This window comes from Drosophila rhopaloa, unplaced genomic scaffold (assembly GCF_018152115.1).
Source record: "Drosophila rhopaloa isolate 14029-0021.01 unplaced genomic scaffold, ASM1815211v1 contig_3, whole genome shotgun sequence".
Taxonomy (NCBI): Eukaryota; Metazoa; Arthropoda; class Insecta; order Diptera; family Drosophilidae; genus Drosophila; species Drosophila rhopaloa.
In genome coordinates this window covers 12,087,114-12,108,744 of record NW_025335123.1, presented here as the reverse complement: position 1 = coordinate 12,108,744, position 21,631 = coordinate 12,087,114, and the positions used below count along the sequence as shown (strand labels likewise).

The 21,631-nt window shown below is 42.9% G+C and overlaps 3 protein-coding genes across 14 annotated transcripts in view; 2 read left to right on the top strand and 1 right to left on the bottom strand.

Annotated features, from left to right (window-relative positions):
* The first annotated feature begins 209 nt into the window (after window positions 1–209).
* Window positions 210–3,210, top strand: LOC108037301 (E3 ubiquitin-protein ligase MGRN1). Its single transcript, XM_017113845.2, has 3 exons — window positions 210–1,591; window positions 1,658–2,601; window positions 2,666–3,210. The coding sequence occupies exons 1-3, from the start codon at window positions 333–335 to the stop codon at window positions 2,833–2,835; spliced, it is 2,373 nt and encodes a 790-aa protein (XP_016969334.1). The 5' UTR covers window positions 210–332; the 3' UTR covers window positions 2,836–3,210.
* Window positions 3,211–3,860: 650 nt separating this feature from the next.
* LOC108053713 (glutamine-dependent NAD(+) synthetase) overlaps window positions 3,861–21,631 on the top strand; it is a 40,286-nt gene continuing 22,515 nt past the window's right edge. Inside the window, exons 1-2 of the mRNA XM_044461432.1 lie at window positions 3,861–4,004; window positions 16,617–16,731. The gene's annotated coding sequence lies outside the window, so the exon portion shown is untranslated. The remainder of the gene's footprint in view (window positions 4,005–16,616; window positions 16,732–21,631) is intronic.
* Window positions 4,251–21,631, bottom strand: part of LOC108037298 (cytosolic carboxypeptidase Nna1) — a 28,797-nt gene continuing 11,416 nt past the window's right edge. For 2 of the 12 annotated variants that reach the window (XM_017113840.2, XM_017113832.2), the window contains exons 2-16: window positions 18,137–18,315; window positions 14,576–14,728; window positions 13,132–14,122; window positions 11,734–12,559; window positions 11,238–11,511; window positions 10,836–11,116; window positions 10,515–10,674; window positions 10,010–10,168; window positions 9,775–9,942; window positions 8,669–8,784; window positions 8,372–8,507; window positions 7,271–7,918; window positions 6,221–6,789; window positions 5,738–6,139; window positions 4,251–5,316 (exon numbers count right to left, since the gene is read on the bottom strand). In XM_017113840.2, the coding sequence (XP_016969329.2) occupies window positions 4,527–5,316; window positions 5,738–6,139; window positions 6,221–6,789; window positions 7,271–7,918; window positions 8,372–8,507; window positions 8,669–8,784; window positions 9,775–9,942; window positions 10,010–10,168; window positions 10,515–10,674; window positions 10,836–11,116; window positions 11,238–11,511; window positions 11,734–12,559; window positions 13,132–14,122; window positions 14,576–14,728; window positions 18,137–18,315 (5,852 nt within the window). In that variant the 3' untranslated portion in view covers window positions 4,251–4,526. Of the gene's footprint in view, window positions 5,317–5,737; window positions 6,140–6,220; window positions 6,790–7,270; window positions 7,919–8,371; window positions 8,508–8,668; window positions 8,785–8,977; window positions 9,943–10,009; window positions 10,169–10,514; window positions 10,675–10,835; window positions 11,117–11,237; window positions 11,512–11,733; window positions 12,560–13,131; window positions 14,123–14,575; window positions 14,729–18,136; window positions 18,316–21,631 lie in introns of those variants that run through there. The other 10 variants (XM_017113843.2, XM_017113835.2, XM_017113844.2 and 7 more) reach the window with 8 other exon arrangements.

Sequence of the window (21,631 nt, the reverse complement as noted above, 5' to 3'; positions counted from 1 at the left end):
GATATTTGGGACGCTATCACAAGCATAACATTCTTTATAATGTGGTTAATTTAAAGATAACAGTTTATTTATAAATCTAATATGCTCGAAATAAGAAAAGTTTAACAGTAAAGTACCGTTAACTTAAACTTTAATACCGTTAAAACCATCGATACATTGATTTTTTGGTTAACCACTTCATATTTACTATCGGTAATATCGATATCGGTACGAGAACCGTCGATTGTTTCGCAGCTCTAAAAGAAAGGAAAAAAAATAGATAATAATAAACCAGAGAAAAGAGAAAAGCATTAGCTGTATTGGATCGGATCTGAAGCATTTACCCTTACCAAATGGGGAACTTTGTGAGCAGGCAGAACGCGGCGGTCGAGGAGGCGGATCCCAGCACGAACAATGCGTACAAATACCCACCTAGAATGGGCAACTTCTTTGGCACCCACTTCATCATGGGCGGAGAGCGCTTCGACACGCCCCAACCGGAATCGTATTTGTTCGGAGAGAACGCAGATCTCAATTTCCTGGGCAATCGACCCACGGCCTTCCCGTATCCCCCGCCGCAAGCCAACGAACCGACAAAGACCCTGAAAAGTCTGGTCAACATTCGCAAGGAGTCGGTGCGTTTCGTTAAGACCCTGAATGACAAGAAGATGAGTGGCGTACTGGACAAGCCAAAGATGAAGGAAATAGACCGGGATCTGGAGATGGACAAGGAGAAGTCCAATGTGACCATCGAGGATGTGGACGGCAATGTGCTCTGCTCCATGGGCCTGGGTGGCGGGGATGCCGATATGGCGCCGCCACCGCCGCCCTGCTCCTACAACATCGAGTTCACGTTCGACTCGGACGCCAAGTGCGCCATTACCATCTACTACTTTTGCTCGGAGGACGTCAGTCCCAGCGGCGTGACGCTGGTGCCGCGCGAGGGTCTTACCTCGGAGACCTACCACTACGAGAAGGGCATCAACCAGTGTTTCTCGCAGCCAGGGCACGTCTTCAATCCGCAGCAGATGCCCGAAGACGAACTGGGCTACAGCCCCGGCCGGGAACAGTATCCGGTGGCCATCCACTGTGTGGTGGAGGAGGGCAGCGACGAGTGCCGGCAGTCGCACACCACCATCTGTGTGATCGACCACCATCCGGAGAACGGTAGCTATGTACTGCGTGCCCTCAAGCAAAAGATCTTCGTGGATGGTCTGTGCTATCTGCTGCAAGAGATCTATGGCATCGAGAACAAGGCGGTGAATAAGACATCCCTCGACGAGGAGATCGACGATCATGGTAGCGAGTGTGTCATCTGCATGAGTGAGACCAGAGACACGCTGATACTGCCCTGTCGTCATCTCTGTTTGTGCAATTCGTGTGCGGATTCACTGCGCTACCAGGCAAACAACTGCCCCATCTGCCGGGCACCGTTTCGGGCATTGCTCCAGATCCGGGCTGTCCAGAAGGGGATTAGCACGCATGTGCTCCACCAAAACACTCCCACATCGACGGCCGGGGAGCCGGCGCCGGTGGATGTGCCGCCGGGCTACATTCCCGTCTCGCTAATCGAGGCGCTCAATGGACCACCGCAGTATGTGGCCAGGACCAGGTGAGTTATTGTCTTCCTTCAAGTCGGAAACAATCCTTATCTCTTGTTTAACCTTCTCCCATTCAGGACCAGCGATCACGACATCACAGACTCCGCCGCCACAGTGGCCGCTTCGACAATGACCAGTGCCGACATCAAGGCCACTTCGCCCATCAAATCCAGCAGCCAGCGACGGCCCAAGATCAAAAAGAACGCCTCGACTTGCACGTCGACCAGTGAGGTGGGCACCATTACAAACCAATCTGGCGGCGGCGGTGGCGGCAACGGCTCATCCACACACTCCGTGGAGATCGAAAGCGATCCAAAGAAGTCCAGCACGGCCACCTGTACTTCGCCAACATTGGGGGTATCCACTTCGCCGGAACCGAAACAGGACAAACTGCAGATCGTCAATGAGCGAAAGTATCCCAGATCCACGGCTGGGTCCGGTGGCGATGGTTCCGCAGGCACCGATGACGATGTGGACAGCGAGAACGAGAAGCTATCGCCGCTTCTTTCGCCCGGCAGCAAGAGCAAGAACATGTCTAGCAAATCCCTGAAGCAAGTGGTCGCCTGCCTGGAGGCGGATGATGTGGATAAGAGTGGCGGTGGTGATGGACCGACCGAGGAGTCCAGCCTCAAAAAGGGCTCCTCGCTGAAGCGCACCAAACCGAGGCCAGAACTTAGCGGAGGCGGGGCTCCTTCGCCCTCCGAAGCCACGGCCGAGGACTCGGACTACTACACGCCGGAGGATACTCAGAACTCGATATTGAGCCCACTGTGCCCCACGGAGCGAGCCAAAAGCGGTGATCCCCTGGGCGCGATAAGTTGCGGAAATGGCGGCTTGGGAGTGGGAAGGAGTGCAGGATCAGTAGGCGGAGCAACTGGAGTGGGACCTGTCGTCGTTGGCTTCAGCAGTGGGGCGAAGAAGAACCTGCACAAGAAGTCCACCTCGGTGGGCAACATGGTGGGCTCCGGTTCGGTGACTACGGTCGTGGATTTAAAGTCAAACAACGTGAGCTCCCTTCCAGGTTGGTTGTTATTCCGTTCAATAATAGTGTTTGGATTAACAAGCAATTTATTCTCCTTATACAGACATGTTGGACAGCCCGATCAGCGGAAACTCGGCCTCTACGCGCAGCTCCAGCGACAGCTACTCCTCCAGCTCGTCCACCAAGCAGCTGCTCAGCTCCAATCCGACCACCACGGCGGCCAACATCATCGTGGATGACAAGACAGCTCTACAGAATGCCGTCAATGTTTAGAGCCGGTCTCAGTTGAATTTCGCGGAATTTTAGCGTTTCGTTTTCTCGTTTTAGCCTTGCGTTTACTCTATTTATTCGTAGACATCTAGATTTAGTTAAATCAATGCTGCTTCCCCGCCCGCAGGAAAAAATATTATGAGCATGATAAGGAGGGGTATGAGGATTGTCAGGATGATGATGATGATAAGGAGGAGGAAGGCCACCAGGACACAACACTTAACCAGTATACAGTATACACACACCACACACACGGAAAGACACACGTCCCGCATGCATGTGTACGTAGTTTAATCTAGCATAATGGCTTGGGTAAATAACAAATAAATAAAATCCAATAAACAATGTCGCCTAGGGCGCTGCATTCCACAATATAAATCACTCGAATGTACCAATAGCAATGGGCGGTATGGGGCACTTTGATTGATTTATTATTCCAGTTTACAAATTCGATTCAACCTTTGATTTTTGTCGCATTGATCCCAAAACAGAATCCATTTTTTAAGCTTTTACTGGTCAAAGCTGGAAAATGTTAAATTTTTTGGCAGATTTTCCATTTTTGTGGCTTCAGGTAATTAAAATGTTGAAGTTTTAATGTTACTAATTTAACACAAATGATTTTATTTATTATTTTATTACATTGCTGATAAATTCCATGTATTAATATATATATAATATAACAGATATACATACACGTATCTAGATAACTACTAATTTATTATTCCAATTTAAATTAATATTACGTATACGTTACTGTCGAAATTGATTTACTACTCCATGTATATTAAAAGAAATTAAGTATATCTATTGCGTTAACTATATCATTACCTTATCATATTTTGTAAAGCATAAAATTTCCTTTTTCAATTTGAGATGTTTAAATTTGTTGAATAAATTGTAAACAAAATTAATTTGGTTTACAAAAAACCACTTTTGAATTTACAAGCCTTAACGATTGTTCGCTATCGATAACAACCGCCACCCGCACTATCGAAAGCTTTCGATTGATCGTTAGGCACTACCATCACTAGAGGTCACTCTTGGAATTGGGCAATAATTTGTTTACCTTTCGCCAGTTTAAGCTTTTCGGTGGTTTTCGAGCGGTAAAGTGACTGAGGAGCCGCGGCGTGAATTGTGCGAAGGATCGAGGGACGCCAGTTGATTTGCCGGAGGTACGTAGGCAAGGATTTTCTTGCGTCCTGCAGCCCGGAATTCCTTTCCAATTTGGGGCCTCTGATTGCCGGACATGTGCGTAATTGATTTTTCGGTCAGCGGTCAAGCATTATTTATTTACCATTTTGTGAACCAGCCCCCTCAATTACCGCACACACACACTTCACGCATTTGTTTTTACATTTTTGTTTGTTTTATTGCAAATCTCAATAGAAAAACTTCCAGCGAAAAAAAAACAACATACACACACTAGGACTTTCAACATTATTTTAGGGATTAACTGTAGGTACAGAGATTGGGATTACATAGGCACATGTCTATAGAGAGATATGAATTATTTAGTTAATTTTGCTAATCATTTCCTTATCGTTTTTTGTGTAACAATCTTGAAGATGGTAGGGGATCGGAATTCGACTAAAATTTGGAACGAAAAATGGGGTTTTCCCCATTTGCTTGGAAGGATATTGCATGGATCTGTGGCATGGAATCTCTGCGTAATACGGAGGAGGATCTGGAGAACCCTACTGTTTCGGTGCTCCATTGGATAATGTGCGGGATTTGCGCTTCTTCAGCTTGGTCTTCACCTTCCGGACTAGATTAACGGTGTCCAGCGAGATTCCAGTTGAGGATTTGTTGGCCTGGACATTGCCATTGCTTCTCTGGTACTGCATTTGCCCGGAGGATGATCCCAAGGCGCCCGTGCTGCTTTTGGTCTGCAATCCGGCCGCATTCCTCATCCGGCGTGAGCTGCCACCTGGCATATTGGTTGGCTGTTGCACGGCCGTGATGACCAGGCCGCCGGTCTTGAATTTGTTCGGAGCACGACCTCCGCCGCCATTGCTTTGCATGTGACCCATGACCCCGGCGGAGTGCATTCGACCGCTCATGGATCCGGCTCCAACCTGACCCTTGAACATCATCCGCTGGTGCTGCTGGTGCATCTGTTGCTGCTGCAGTTGCTGCTGCACTGCGGATCCACCGGCACTGTTGCGACTCCGAGCGAATCGTGTCACCAGCTGCGTGGTTTCCGCAATCTTCATCATGCTGCTGGACCTGCGCTTTACCTTCCCGCCGGAGTCGCCTGCCACCAAAGCCTGGATGACTTTGCTCTGGCTCGTCCCCGCCGACTTCTTTGCCATGTGCAAGGGCTTAAAAGCATGCTGCTCCCGATCGCGTTCTCGATCCCGATCCCTCGAATGTGGCGGCTGTTGCTGCGAGTCCTCCACCTTCATTAAGCGCTGCGCCGGCTGCGGCTGGGAACGCTTGTGCTCTTCCTGTTGCTGCCACAGGAGCAGCTTCTGGGAACAGGCACTGCAAAAGAAAGACAAGTTAGGAATTTAATCTGAACAGGGAATAGCTAGATCTCGGGACAAAACATTGAAATATTTCATAAAAAAGTGGGGACCACTTTAAATTTCCCACGCTAATGAATATTACTATCATTTTGATAGTTCAAAGACTCCCTTGACTCTTATGAATTGGAAATATCTTCTGAACATTCTTATTTTGATTGTTTTATGACATCTTAATGATATTGTGATCTATGTTTGACCTAACTGAACTGTGATGCTGATGGAATACATCACAAAAATGTTTGTACTCAACTCATGGGATATGTTTCATAATGCTCTTTAATTTTTTTTTAAATCTTTCTTAAGTTTAGAAAATAATCACGATCTTTATTCTCAATTAGTCGATTATTGTTAAAGAATAATAATCTCCGATCACTTACTTGAACAGATCCACTTGCTCCAGTTTCCTCGGCCTGCGTGGTGCTCCGATAAAAGAGGGTGGCACGCCAATTGCGATACCACCGGATGCAGCTGGCGCCTCCCTGCCATTGGTTGTGAACATGGCTCGGTTATGGCCACTTCCACCTGCTCCTACTCCACCTCCTGCTCCTGCAGCACCACCTCCTCCTCCTCCACCGCCGCCTGCACTTCGTATGGCCGTCGCAGTGTTGGCCATTTGAGATCCTGCTATCGAGTGACCCTTGTACCAGGCCAGTGGACGTCCATCCGCATCCCCATGCGCTCCTGTCCATACTTTTTTCTTCAGTGAGAGCTTGAGCTGTAGGTCATCTGCTGTTTGCACATTGCCATGCCTCTGGGGGATGAAGTTGCTCGGGACACTCCTGAAATAACGCAAGCAATCCACAATTATTAGTTATATTCGATAGTTTTGGATTACTTTATAGGATTTCAAAAATACCCACCTTCTGGGCGGCGGCTTGGCCATTGCCTTCATCGCGGGCTTGGATTCACCCATGTAGAAGTTAGCCTTGCCCTGACCACCGCTGCCACTGGGTATTTCCTGTTGATCGAGATTGTGCCACGAGTAGGTGCGTCTGGCGGACGTGCCAGCTCCGCCGGGTTGCCGTTGCATCATGGCCATGTGATGGCCACCGGTGTCCAATTCAGGGGCGGTGCGCGGTGTCAACTTGTAGACATCTAGTTTCTTGCCACCGCCCGGAGTGCCGCTCTTCGAGGGCGTGGTCACAATCAGTTCCGGCGGCATGTGGGCCGGCTTTGGCTTCTGGACCACAGTGTCGCCAATCTCCTCGATGTACCGCCGCTGCAGATCGCTCTGGAGCAGTGTGTGTCGGAGCGGAGCCACTGCACCGTAACCATTTTGTCCGGTCGTCGGCGAGTGCTCCTCGTCGTCGGTGGAGAAATGCAGATCCGAGCCAGGATCCGTCGTGGGCAAGTCCAGAGTGGTGCGCACCACCTCGCCACGTTTCTTCGGAGGCTTGCTTCTCACCTTGGTGCGACGCGCCTGCGTGGACTAAATGGGTTAGAGATGGAGATTGGAGGCAGGAAAGGGAGTTATCAATTTAGTGCTGCTTTCGTGCTGGGTGGTGCTACATTAAATAATAAATATAATCTTCCGAAGTCTTCGATCTTTCGGTTATCATCTTCATATGAAAAAGGTTTTATACAAAATTGAACACGTTTGATAATTTTGGAATAAATTGAATATCTTATGTGAGTCTTAAACGAGTAATATCGCCATAAGTAGTGATATATTTCAACATTTGTCATATAATGAAGTATTCTTTTTACTTTCAACACGAATGTTGTGTTACTTCTACAATTAATTGGATATTGGTTAATCTATATAATATATAAATATTTTTTGATTGATTTTATGACTTGTATAAATTTCTAAGAATTTACCTAAAATAGTTATCAAAACCGTTGATAGGTATAAAAAAGGATCAGATAAAAAGGATTGAATTAAGGCTTGGAAATATAATGATTTTTACTTCTTTAGGCAGACACGCTATTGCGTATACCTTCTTGCGGCGGTAGATGTAGATGCGTCGGTTGGCCAGCCACAGCCGGAAATTGCGATCAACGTGCAGTTTCTGATTTACCACCTGCTTCTTCTTTTCCGTGGGCATGAACTTTTTCTTTTTGCCCGTTTTCTTGGCCCCACCGCCTGCGCCTGCGCTGTTGGCCTTGACCTTTCGTTTGACCTCTTTGGACGTTCCAGTGCTGGCACTGGAGCAATCAGGATCCCGGAAGGATTCCGATTGCGAGGAGTCCAGGCTATCAGTACTATCCGAACTCTGAGCTCCAGTCGTTTGGCCCTTCTTGATCGGCGGCTTTTTGGCAAGCTGCCTGGTGGAATTCTGCTGTTGAGATGCAGTAGTGTTCTCCATGAGCGATCCTCCTGCTTGGGCGGCAGTTGTGGGCGTGGGTGTGGCATCGCCGATGGCGTTACTACCAACACCAACACCACTACCTGCTCCTCCTCCTCGCAGGCGTTTCCCATTCGGAGTCGCCTTGCCACCCATCTTGTGACGCCTTCTCTTCAGCGTGGTCAGCGTTTTGAACTTTCGCTGGAACAGCGGCGTGAAGTAGATCCTGTCCAGCTCGTGCATCACCTTGCGCATGCGTCGCATGCGAAACTGCATTTCGGAATGGAGGAAGTACGGCAATAGCGTGCAAGTGCAGTGCAGGAAGATAAATGTTTTAACCCATTTTGTGGACATTTTAGGAAGTTATTTTTTGATTTTATCAGGCTTATATTTTAATATTAGCTAGCTGATTGCTCGTATACACAGAATTATTACACAGAATAATTATAAAGTAATTATAAATTTGATGGCTTGACAAAATATCAAACAGATATTATATATATATATATAACAGTTTTTAATGTGAAAAAATAGAATAAGAAAGTTAGATTTTTTCACACTGTACTATTTGATTTAAACCAATATAGAACAATTATAGTTCGTATGATATAAATTTAAATATCATTTTGGATATTATATGGAGCTTCTTTTTTTCGTATACCAAGAAACCTTACAAAATGGGTTAAGCTAGATTTGTAGAGGGCTATATGGATCTCCACTTACCTTGCGGATTTCGTGGATCACCTCCGGCGAACTGGGCGGTGCTCTGGTTGGGGCACAACATGGGCCCTCCAGATCGGAAGCCGTTATCGAGTGCTTGCCCTCGTTATCCGAACTAGAACTACAGTTGCCCTCGTCGCTAAGGGGTTAGTAAACGTGAAAAGGACATTCGGCAAAGGGATTAGTAGAGGTTAGTGGTAGAAGTTAGTAGTATGCTAATAAAGTAAACATATAGATCCATACACTTAATTGATCTATATTGAAACATCCATTAAAATCTCAAATATTATATAGACCCACCTTGAGTAATCCGACAAAGGGATATTCAATGGCTCGTCGGCACTGGAGCCTTCTCGCATCAGTCTTTCGATAATTTTGGATCGTAGCCTGTCCTGTTGTTTGAGTAAATTTAAAATCTATTGTAAATGTTAATGCATTTGGATTAGTGAAAAATCATACACTGGCGAAAAGGAAAATTAAATATATTAAAATGGTTAATAAATAAAAATCAATGTGAGTGTGTGCTGGAATAAAGCAATTTACAAAATGCTGCAGTAAAAGCGAACGTGAAAAGCGGTAAACTTAATGCTAAACTAAAAGACAACCGCATAAATCATATGTAGGTATGGTATTTATTTCAAAAAATAATATTTTCCGGTTATAATAATACGGTTACGCTTACGGCTAGCAACATCGAAAAAAACGCGAATTATAGTTAGAGTAACTAGGATAAGAATAGAGAGTTCGAGTGCCTGGCGATGCTGTGCTGGGTGTCACAATCTAGTTACGTTTGTGCGGGATCAGGTGTACATGTATATATATATATATAGAAAAGCTAAGTACCCATTACGTGGATAGCAAATCTGTTTACGACTCTATCCACGCAATTGGGTGCTCAAAAACATTAGAAAAACTGCGAATACGCGCAAATAGACAGCATTGAAATTAATTCAATTCAATGACGCACATACATAATCCCCGGTTTGATACATATGGAGTTGATATATGCCCAGATATACGTATATCTGTCATATAACTCCTGAGGCTCTGGCCGATGTGTGACTGTTGTGTTGTGTATTGTTTCAAAATTGTCTTGGATGTGTGAAGATGTACAGATGGTTGTGGGTTCTGGGTACAGGACTTAAATTCCGGGTCAGCACAGCAGCGCTTTTTAGACAAATTACAGGCAGGCGACGAGTTGGCGACAACAATAGCGATTACATTTACGATTTACGATTTACGATTATTATTCAACAATAATTTAACTGGCACAAGTTGTGTTTACAGAAAAGGGCGTGTGTTTCGGTTGTGTGAATCGAGAGTTATTTGGGGTTGATGAAACCTTCCTAGGAGACACTTTTCTCCACAGAACGTTTCACTTTCAATTTGTCGTTCATTATACATCCCTGATCGGCCATTTTCTGTAATTTCAATGCTTTCTGTTCACGTTTCTCGCGTTTTCTTATCTTTTTGATTTGTTTAAACAACTTTGCGTGCCGCTTTACTTTGTTCGGATTCTCATCGCAGTAGTCCAAAAGTGTCTCACAAAATGCTCGTCCCATGTGCTCGTAATCCTGTAAAGGTTTTCATATTTCGGGGATTACAATGAGGGTTGAGGAATTGAACTGTGCTGACACTCACCTGCGTGTTGAAGTGCGTCCCCTTGCGTGATCCCAGCGAGGATCCACCAAAGGACGCCTCGATCGTATAACTGTTGGTGATGCCCAGCATCCAGACCACGATGCGTCCGGTGCCCTCCTTGCTGCGCTGGATCTTGAACTTGCAGCTCTCAAAGGAGAACTACGATTTAGAAACGAATTGAAAGTGGTTAGCGTGGTACTCAAATTATTATTATTAATACAGGAGAATTTATTTATGATATTTTGATTGAATTTGGTTATGCTTTTGTTATGGAACTTGAATTAGTCAAGCACCTACAATTGAGAATTTAAAAAATATATTAAATACTCGGAGTTTTGATTAGTTCTTGTATTATTCAAACTAAAAAGAAAAGTAGCAAGATGCGACCGAAGGTTTTTTTTCATAAATAATTTTCAAAAACCATGTCAGAACTGCCCCAATACAATGTCTAAAGATCGTATTTAAGTGATGACCAAAGGGTCAGTATTAATTTGGAGAAACTTACCCTATCCGCACTGTTCTTATGCAGCATCAGCGGAAAGACCTGCTCGGTGAGCTTCTTCTCCGGGTTGCGTTTGTTCTCACAGCCATATATGAATATGTTGTGCTTGCGTGAGTGAGCGTGCATATCACAGTACATGGCCACGCCGCATTCCTCAATCAGTCTATTTAATACCAAAATTGTAATAATTATATAGAATTTATAAATATTATGGGATAAGGAGCAATCTGATTGTGCCATCAACTGTTGATAGAGGTTGGCCATTTAAAAATAATTACACAGATTGAACATTGAACACTTTCCTTTGTGAATTATAACACTCACCTTCTAATCATGGCTTTGGTATACCAAATGGATGGATATGTCTCGCGGATGACTGTGCGGTACTGGCGGTTGAGGTCCTTGCCGGTCAGCGAGTTCCGAGTGTTGCCCACAATGACTCCGTCCGGATTCAGCATCGGCACTAGCTTGAAAATGAACTTGTGCCGCAGCCGCTTGGCCACCGTTGTATCACCCGTGATGAAGTCCATCAGACCCTTCATCATCCACGAAGCAGGTGTCTCACTGGGATGCACTCGCGCCGATACTACGATCGATTTTTTTCGCTACATTTTGAATTGAAAATATTATTACTTTGATGATTTTTGATTTTTGCTTGAATCACAATATAGATCGATATGATGTAGATCAATTGACATGGGATTAGGATAATAGGGTTCAACTCACACGCATGTTCTCCTCGTTGGAGGAGGGTGCCGTCACCGTCAGATAGTAGACATTGTTGCCCGCCAAAGTGCGGCACAGCAGGCGCAGCTTGCAGAACTTCGACTTGACCGGATGGCGCTGGATCTCCATGAGGTAGTCCTGCAGGTCGCTGTAGGTGTACGGGTAGCTGTGTGCGAAGAACACGGTATCATCATCTTGCTCGAACTCGATGGTGAAGGTCAGCGTGTACGTCGAGTTGTCCTCGTCGTCCTCGTTTGCGCTATTGCTGGCACTCCTGGTGGAAAAAGGGATGTGCCAGTTAAAAATACATGTAAAGGAACCTCTAACATATTGGTCATCCGAAAGTGCGATAGATAAATCCATCTTTTCATTAAATATTGGGTATTCGATGTGTTTTTTTTTTATTAAGATGTCAAGGAATCAATTTGTTTCGTTCACAAAGTATAATTATTTATATTTCATTACTCCATTAATCGATCAAGTGAAGCCTACTTACTCATCGTCGTTCCGGTAGTAGCATATATTGTCCCCGCATCTTCGCCAGCCCTCACTCTTGTCCTTGGCGCCCAGCGTGGAGTACATGACCGGCTGCATCCCGTCGTTGTATAGGCTGTCCGACTTGACCAGATTGACGATCGAGAAGCGGTAGAGCATCTTGCGCCTGGTGCGCCGGACCCGGAAGTAGAACCACTGCTTGGACCGGCTGGTGTAGAGATCGGGTCGCAGGTAGAGCTCATAGTAGGTGGGCGTGATTTGGACCGCCTTGGCCAGATTGCCGCTCTCGAAGCGCGATTCGAACTCCAGGCCGTCGTACTCCTCGGGATTCATTGGGTGGCAATTGGTCACGAAACGGGCACCACCGACGGCTGATCGGCTGAACTGCGCTTGGGGAAAATCGGAGCATGGAAAGGATTGCGACGAGGTGGTGGTCGTCGTCGTCATCTGATTAGTACTTGTGGAGTTTAGGGTGTCGGTCGTCTCCCGGCTGGCCATCGAATGCAGCAGCTGTTGCTGCTGATCCTTGCTCAGCCGGAAGACGTTGTTCCCGACCGGAGATGAGGTGCGCGTGGTGCCCATCGAGGTGCCAGTGGTGATCGCTCCCATTCCCATTGACATATCATAGAAGCCCCCCTTTGAGGATTCGTCCTTGCCGCTCAGACAACCGTCCTTGTCGCGGTGGCGCCCTCTGGCGAGCGCCGCTGCCGACGCCGCCGCCGCTGCCACTGTGGCAGCATGGGTGTGGGGTACCGCCCGGAACGGCAGCCTCACTTGCGACTGGCGGCTTCTCGACCGCACGTAGGCCTGTTGCTGCGGATCACCGGCTGGGGGATCGGGTTATTGTAGGGATTATCAAAGTACAAAGGAGGTTCCTACGGAGTAAAAGCTCTCTTGGGGGACATTTGCTATTCTCTGCACTAATTAGATTGAAATTATAAACCAATTTTCAATTTCTATTCTATATTGTATAAAGAAGACCTTCTACATATTTAGAGCAATTATGATCAGAAGCTTGTAATGTAATAAGGATTTACATCCTTGTATTTATAAAGAATTTTGTGACTTGAGTTCTTCTATCGGTACATATTACTTTCTTTATCAATTTTGTGTTGCTTCACTAAAGCAGTTTTAATGTAATTAATAATTATGCTCATAATTATGTCCTAATTGCAACCTGTATTAATAATTGTTAGGAAAGTAGTCCCTCCAAACAGAGCTATCACTTTCTATCCACTGTCCGTATAAAAATGATTGATTCTCAAGCTGAAGCGATAATCATTAATCGTTTGGATAATTACCAATAATAACTTAAAAAGCTAAACCTTTAAAAATTAAGTAGAGTTATTCGCTTCAACCAGGGAGCCATAGCCTCAATCCCCCTTCCCACTTTGCTTACAGCCGGCCAGTCTGCTCCTGCTCTCGTCTCCCACCAGCGTTTCGGTATCCGAAACGGAACCGGAACCGGGACAAGGACGCTTCTCGGCGCCACCAGCGAGCCGAGCGGAATTGCTTCTTGCGGTTCTACGCAGGGCATCGCCGCTGCCCGAATCCTCCGTGTCCGAATCGAACTCATACTCCTCCTCCTCCCCGAGGCCGGAGCTACTGGTGTCCTCGGAGGACGTGCTGTCCCCGGTACGCTGACCATGCACCACCGCCACACTCTTGATCACCCGTTCGGAATGCGATTTGGGAGCCACTGCAGTGGTTCGATCTTGGCGGGCACTTCGCTCGAAGGCCACCTCTAAGCGGGCTATATTCGTTTTGGGCAACTTGATGGGGGTTATGGCGAACTTGTTCGATACCTTTTGGGATCCCGATGGCGGGATGGCGCCATTGGCCATCGCGGGATCATCATAATCCACGATCCTGTCGATCACGGCCTTGGCCACGTTCTTTCCAAACTGACTGAGGACATAGCGGGGCGAGGCGGGCTTGTATTCGCTGGTGTTGTTCTTCCAGATATCATCGATATCGCTGGGATCCTTGCTGGCCTCGGAGCGGCTGGGTGCCCTCGAGTTACGGGCTGTTCCACCGCCGGGAGTGCCCGTGGCCGCCTCCTCCTGGTAGCGTTTCTTCTTCGCCTCGATGAGATCCTTGATGATTGCCTTTTCCTTGGCCTCACCACTACCACCTCCACCACCGCCTGAGGTATCGTACTCATCATCGTAGTAGTCATCGTTGTCGTCTAGGGACGCACTCGTGGACCGATTATCCACGTTGTTGATCATCTTGGACACGCTGTTCAGCTTGCCACGGGCACACCCACCGCCCCCCGCCAGACGCATGGGCGTGGCCCTACTCGGGGGCGTAGAGTCCTGGCGGGAATCCGAGGAATAGTCCGATTCGTCACTGGACTCATCCTCCTCCTTCTTCGCCTTGGGCTTTTCCTGTTTGGTTTGTCGTTGCTTTTAGTTTGCTTTTAGTTTTCAAATGTACTCAAAAACTGGTTAGCTCGATAATATGTCCCATTTTAATGGTTTGACTTCCCCCATTTTTTGATTAGTGCAGGTGCAGAGTGCAAGTAATACCCGTAGTTACAGTAAATCAATTCGATTTCGATTTGTTATTAAATGCAGAATTTGCAAATAAATTTTAAATTTGGCGATGTACATTTATAGATATACATTTTATAATTTTATTTTAATTTTTTTCTTGACAAAGAGAAATGTAATCCTAACGTTTTAATAAATATTTTGAAATATTTAGAAACACAAGTTTTATTCAATAATGAAATAAGCGAATTAAAAAGATTTAATTAGATGTGCAATTACTGAAATGCAAATCGAAATGGAGCGGATTCTGCTAACTTTAGGCCGTGCATATAGACCAAAGGTACTCACGTAGTTAACGGCGCTAATTGGACTGTAGCTGAACACGACGATGCCGTTCTCCTCGCCCACGGGGCGTGGCTTCAGCTCGTTTCCCGTTGGAGCGTTAAGCGGCTCCGGCGTAGCGGGCACGTACGGAATGTGTGTGATGCGCTCCTCGATGACCTGAATAATAACCGGAATAGGACAAATTTAAATTAATCAGAAGTATTCCCATGGCTAATACACCAAACTCAAACATATCAAATAAACATGACATTTCGATCAATTTGGGGAAACTTTGCCACGAGTTTTTCAACTCCGCCTTCTTTAATATTGTATTCTCTTAAAAATGTTTTATGGACTAATTACACCTATCGCTCAATCAAGTGATTAAGTCCTTCTGAGATTTCCCCTTTCTTTATATTCCTTTGATACACCTACCTCACCATTAAGTTTATTTTACAAAGAAATATTTATTTACTAAGATTGGAAAATCACTTCGTTAATCGATTTAAATAATACCGATCGATATAATTTCGATAATTACCCTAGCACACCTGTTGTTTTTTCAAGGACACACTAATTAAAGGCAATGATATTTTGATTCCATGCCACAGATGTTGCTCGCCATGGTTGTTCTCATCGTTTTATTCGTCCTTGACAAGGAAATTGGCGAATGTCAGTCAGAGGTATTATTACATTTAAATTCCCTGTCACCGATGACGATTTGCTTTGTGCCCGGTCTCAGCTGCCCACTCTTTGTCATCCCTCTATATCAAACCCAGTATTCCATTCCTTTTTTCCTGTCCTCAGTTGAGGCTTTGATGTCCCTTTACTGTTGTTGCTATTGCCGTCGTTGTAATTCTGCCCACAAGCTTGAGCAGCTTATTTGTTTAGCCTTTTGATATGCTTACACATGTAAGACGTGCACAGTGGTTAGAAAAGTGTTCCCAAATGAATGAAATTTAAGAAGAAATATGCGCAATCTAGAAATATCCATGCAGACTAAATAATTTATTTAATTTCTAATACTTTTACTGATCTGATTTGATTTTGACTTAAAAACAGATCAGTTTAACTTTGCAGGGCTCAAATGCGACCACATTACGTATGAGTGATGGTATCTTACTCATACGCATTGTGGTCGCATTTTTAAACATTTTTCACAATTCAGTTATAAACACCAATACAAATTAACGAACATTATTTAGTATCATTTGGTATAAAAATATTTATTCTTGAATAAGTTTAGCTCAATTTTTGCAAAACTTTTAGAAAACTCTAATAAGCCTTTGAAGGTTTATATATTTACAAGTTTTCTTGAATAAGTTTAGCTCAATTTTTGCAAAACTTTTAGAAAACTCTAATAAGCCTTTGAAGGTTTATATATTTACAAGTTTTCCAAAATAACAGTTATCAAAAATTCGAAAGGTTTTTCATCGTTTTTTAGACACTGTGCGAAAACAGGACGATAAAACATGCAAATCTGATATACACATACACAACGATTTGGAGGCATTTGCCTGTATGTCTGTCTGTGTGATGGCTTAATTGAAACATATCAGCGTCAGTTTTTGCAAGATTCCCCCTCTTTTTCTACAGTCACAACACCCGTCCCTTTCTCTCGCAATGTGGCGTGCTGTGTGCCAGTGTATTACGTTTTTTTGCTCACTTTATTCGGTTTTATTTATTTATGCTGTGATTGTATATACGATATGAAACTAACTAATTAGCTTGTTTATTTTGCCCTACGGTTTCAGCTGTCGTTTGCAGCTAAGAGTATATGACCCTCTCATTTTCCTGGTAATGAAAATTTGCGAAAAAAAAAAAACGAAAACCAACTTTTTCATGCCCATTGCCAATGCCATTGTCACTGTGGCAAGAAAAACAACAATGCGAAGTCAAATAAACGCCAAAGGCATTTTTTCGAATTTCACTTTTTATTTGAGTTTGCATTTTGGACGGATCATGGCCAAAAGGCGAAAAAAGCGAAGGAAGGCAATGCAAAGACGTTTCCCAAAAAGCTTTCTTGACTTCTTATTTATTTTTGCTCTTTTAATTGCATTTACAGTTTGACGAACTTTTCGAGTGTGCGTGTGTGCCTGGAGTGTAAAAAAAAAGAAGAACGCGAATTAAAGGTAAAACGGCGAAGGTGAAGAGCGAACAGGATAACGAAAGCTAATGTGGTGAGTATGGGTTTTGAAATACAATTATTAGCATTTCACCTGTTTTTAGGTTTACTTATTCAAAACCTTGTTTTCTGAGGTTTAATATTATATGGAAATCTATTTTGGGAAAAATTATATCCATAAGTAATGTTATCTTTTTATACATTCAATATTATATAAAATTAAATTTCCAAATATAAATTTAAATCAATGGTTCGCCTTTCTGAATAGAAATACTGGACATTATTATTTTTATGTTTCCTACGTATGTAAAGCCATGTTAACTGACAAGGAAATGTTGGGGTTCCTTTGTTTTTACTATTTATTCGAATTGCGCCACAAATTGCTCAACAATTGACCTCCAATTGATTCATTGCAAACCTCCCCCTTTGGCCGCCTGTTTAATCAATCAGTTGGCCAATTTGTTGCTTGACCCCTGGCAGAACTCTTCCTACCGAAACCCCCTGAAAACCGCCTGAAACCCGAAAACCCCCTGAAATCCCCCCTCTAACCGTCCCCATAAATCGCTCTCATTCAGCGGTAGACGGGGCGTATGTGTAATGTGTAATATTTGCCCAACACAATTTGGCAGCGCACCGAATGCAAATCGAGTACAAATAAATAAAATCGATTGTTAACAATGCTAACGACTTGGCCAACAATTAGGCAAAAAAAAAAAAAAAAACAAGCTAAAAAGGCCAAATAAATAAAATCTCAAAGCGGAAACGAAAGGATTTTCATTGCACTTGGCGAGCGTTTACCGCATGCCATGGGTTAAGCGGGGGCGGCGGTGGGCGTGGCCTAGTGTGTGCACCTTTTATTGCAATTTGACCTACATAAAACCAAGATGGTTGAGGGGCACTACAGTCCTACGTCCCTAAGTAAAACTATCACATGTCAAAAAACCTTAATTGACAAACAATTTACAATTTCTAATAATATCTGTATTCTTTGTTTTAAACTACTATCGTCAGACAATTATTACTTCTAAACCTTAGTATCAAATTACATTTTGTAAAGATTGCTTCTCAAGATTTTGGATTGTTGAAAACAATAAATAAATCAAGCTCAAATTGTTCCAGACAATTTGGTTTCAAATTGAAAAATGTTCGACCTAGTGAAGTTGGTCTGTAGTTTCCTTGGATTTGTGGCTGCTCCTTTTAAAAGCCTTCACCCCATTAACCCTCTGCCATCTGAGTTTTTTTTATGTGCATTAATATTTATGAGGCGCGGCACGCATGTCCTGGGATGGATATCCTGGCAGACAAGGTGCGTGTCAAAGGCATTGAAGCTTATCCCCCATCCTCGGCACAAATCTAGGACAGCTCGGCCTTAAACTCGTCCTCGTCCTTCGATGGGCGAATTGATTGGGGTTGAGACTGGGATTGGGGTACAGGGATTCTTCCTTTGCCAACTCACTCACCTGGCATTCCACCGGCCATCTGGGGGCCTGCTGTGAGCAGTCATTGTCCTTGTCCTTCGGCAGGGCGAAGAGATCGCGCGGTTCCTTCAGACGTGCAACCGGTCGCAGGGTCTTTTCATCCGTATTCACAACCAGCTGATTGGTCTTCAGGCCCTTCGATAGGAAACTGCCAAGGAAGCCTGCAAAATAGGATGTCAAAGAATTAACAAAAGGATTCGTTGGTTTTAATAAAAAAACTGCCGAAAATGCCTGTTATAATAACAATTTACTTATTTTCAATTAAGTGAGAAAGTCTGTTTCTGGTTTCTTTCAGAGTATTAATTTATTCATGAATAGAAACAAATATTTTATTGTTTTTAGTTATATTTTAAATTGTTTTAAAATATTTATTAGGTGGTACGATTGATAAGAACTTGTAATTTGAAAGGGTCAGACTTATGAATTGTACTAAGAAATAAGCGTTGATCTTAATCAGGATCCTTCGAATTAACCCTGTCCATACCTTTTAAACAGTTTATTGCCTTTTTTTTGAGGATAAGAACACTAGGAGTTTCTTAATTTGTCAAATGTATGATCGTAGCCCAGGTATCGCCAATCGCGTGTCTACACTTATATTGTACAATTTTGCGAACTTGAATAGCCAAAATAAAAATATTCTCAATTTAAAAATGAATTGTTTACAACACATGTGAGATGTGAAATATATAGAATATCGACTGAGATGATGTTCAAGTCACAGCCTGTGTGTTTGAATTTTTTTGAGTGAGGGGGTGGTGTTGCAGTGGGTCAGCAATTATATAAACATTTGTCGTGCCAAAAAGTTGTCTTCTCCTCCAGCGGCAAAAAGTTTAGACGGTAGGCGCAAATCGTCATTAATTTGGCCTAAATAAGCAGCGCTTGGCGACTTTTGTCAACAACAATTAATTGCCATATGTGTGGGGGGCTCCCAACGATTTCTTGAAGTAAAGTTTTTGTGTGTGCAAAAAAGATTTTCCGTTTTCATTCCGCTCTTTGGAGCTTCTTTCTTTTTGATATTTGTTTGCCAGCCAGTGCAACATATTTTGTTAATTAATTTTTGGTTTCTTTCTTGTGTGTCTGCTTAGTCGGTTTTTATGAGCACATAAAAGCAGATTTTGTTTTTGTTCTCTTCATGTTATTGTGCTCCTCATTGGCTTCTTTTATTGCAATTTTTCGCTGGAAAGGCGGAAAATGGGGTGGGCTAATGTCTGGCAACTGTAAATCTTTGGGGGCTTCCAGCGAAAAAGTTTTCCCGCAGCAACCAACCATTTAGATCCTGTCAAGTCGATTAATATCGCTAATAATTTTCGGCTTTTTTACTTTTAATGTTTATGTCCCGCGGGGATTTTTAATGGATTTGGATGTGGCTTATGTTCGCGTTAAAATTAAGCTCAACGAAAGGCCATTAAATGTATATGTACATATTTTGTAAATATACTGGCTTTTTCTGCATCAGAATAAAGAATAACTCATAAATTAAATTGTTAGGAAAAGGAATGGAATACAAAGAAACTTAAAAATGCTACAAAGAAATGGCAAAGAAAGATTTTGAACAAAGAAAATAGAATTTAATAAGATATGTACTTTTATATCAACAAATTTATTATTAACAGAAATGCAGTTCCTTAAACTCTCTGTTGTTGGATTTAAAATATAAGGCAAAACATGTTTTTCAAAATTAATCGCTTGTCCATAATGCTCACACTTCTTGTCTAAACATTTTCAAGAGTTCTGTTGGGGATCTTCTGGGAAGCTGTCGCGGGGATTATTCAGTTGATTTTGCAGTAGAAACACTCGAGCACAAGTATGTCAAATTGTTCATGGCTCATTTTGAATGGATCTATGCAAATGCACTGCGGAAAATTGAAATTTTGGCTTATTTTTTCTTCCATTTAAATTTTTTTTGAATTACTATTTTATAGAAAGTTATATTATATAGGCTGATAATATAAATTACAGATAATATATGTATTACAGATAAGACCTTTTATAAAATCCAAGCATATAGGATTTAAATATAAGCATGTGAACAAAAATGATTTTATATTAAAAATGTCACATTCGGTTTGTTTTGATATACAATAATTAAAATTGAAATTCTTATATCTTAGAAAGAAAGGACACACAAAAAAATTTTGATATGCATCATATCATTTAGTAGTGGGTTTATACATTTAGCTAAGATAATCTAAACTATGGATAACATTTTATGTGCATTTCGCTCTGTGTAACCCACAAGAAATCCCAAGAAATATTCTTACCGGCACAGAATTCAGAACTCACTCCTCCAAACGATCTCGAAAACGCACAAAAACACGGGCGAAAAAAGCGAAACAAAAACAGAGGAAGACGCTAAAGTTGGTGGGTGGAGGGCGGTGGGATGTGAAAGAGGGGGGCAAGCAACCCGCACAGCTGTTCGTATTAGCTGAATTTTTGTTGCCGATTTTGTTTTTTTGTTTTAATTATTTCGTTTTCGACAAACGATGTTCAAAATTTGTGGCACTCGAACAAACAGAAAAAATAAAAAAAAATTATTCTAAAAAAATATTGGCAATAGAAAACTGATATATACAGAACCGATATATGGCGGCACACTTTTCAAATATTCGGGGAATCGAAATGTTTTTGAACTTTGGTTTCGAAATTACAAGTTTGGAGTTTCTGGTTTTTTTTTTTTTAATTGTGATTCAGTTTTTATTTTGATTTTGTTATAGGATTTCGACTGTTTGTCGTTTGCCGTTGCGCGATTTGTTTTTGACTAAAACAGAAAGGAAAGCCAAACCCCAACGAATGTGGAATGCTCAGCTCTGCCGCATCGCAGGCGACGTCGCTGTCGGCGTTGCTGCCTGCGAATATTATTTAATGCGAAAGAGCAGGAGGAGGAATCCCAGCGAAATGTGGTGGGAGGAGGTGAAAAGAGAGTAAGAGAGAGCTTTTGCACTTTCGCTGCCGACGCAAGCTTCGCGGCCAGCTGTTCTGCCTGCACCATTATCCTGCGTGTGTGTGTGGGCGTCTGTCTTGCTGCCATTGTTATTGTTTGAAGGAGCTTTGGTCTAAAGTTCCCCTTTTACAGCTGATTTACTAGTGTGATGTGTGTGCGAGAAAGCGAAGGAGTCCTGTGCGTGGGTGATCTTCAAAATACATATGTACATATGCAATGTCCTTAGACTAAACGCATTAACCCTAGAATGATCACTTTTAGAGCCTATTAAAAAGTATGAAATAATAAGAAAAACAAATTGCGATTATGTATACAATTGTAACAACTAACAAAGTTATCAAGTATATGCAAATCAATTTGGAAATATACATAAAAATATACATAAATGGAAATATGATTGTTTCATATTACCTACATTTTATACAAAGTAGGAAATTTAGAGTTTTTTTAATAGTTTTTAACTAGTCAAAATAATACAAACTATGTTTCAATTTATTGGAAAATAAATAAAAAATAATATATTATCTCAATTGAAG

Coding starts and splice junctions, on each gene's coding strand:
- LOC108037301 (XM_017113845.2), top strand. CDS start 333: ATGGGGAACTTTGTGAGCAGGCAGAACGCGGCGGTCGAGGAGGCGGAT. Junction 1,592..1,657: donor CAGTATGTGGCCAGGACCAG/GTGAGTTATTGT, acceptor TCTCCCATTCAG/GACCAGCGATCACGACATCA. Junction 2,602..2,665: donor CAACGTGAGCTCCCTTCCAG/GTTGGTTGTTAT, acceptor CTCCTTATACAG/ACATGTTGGACAGCCCGATC.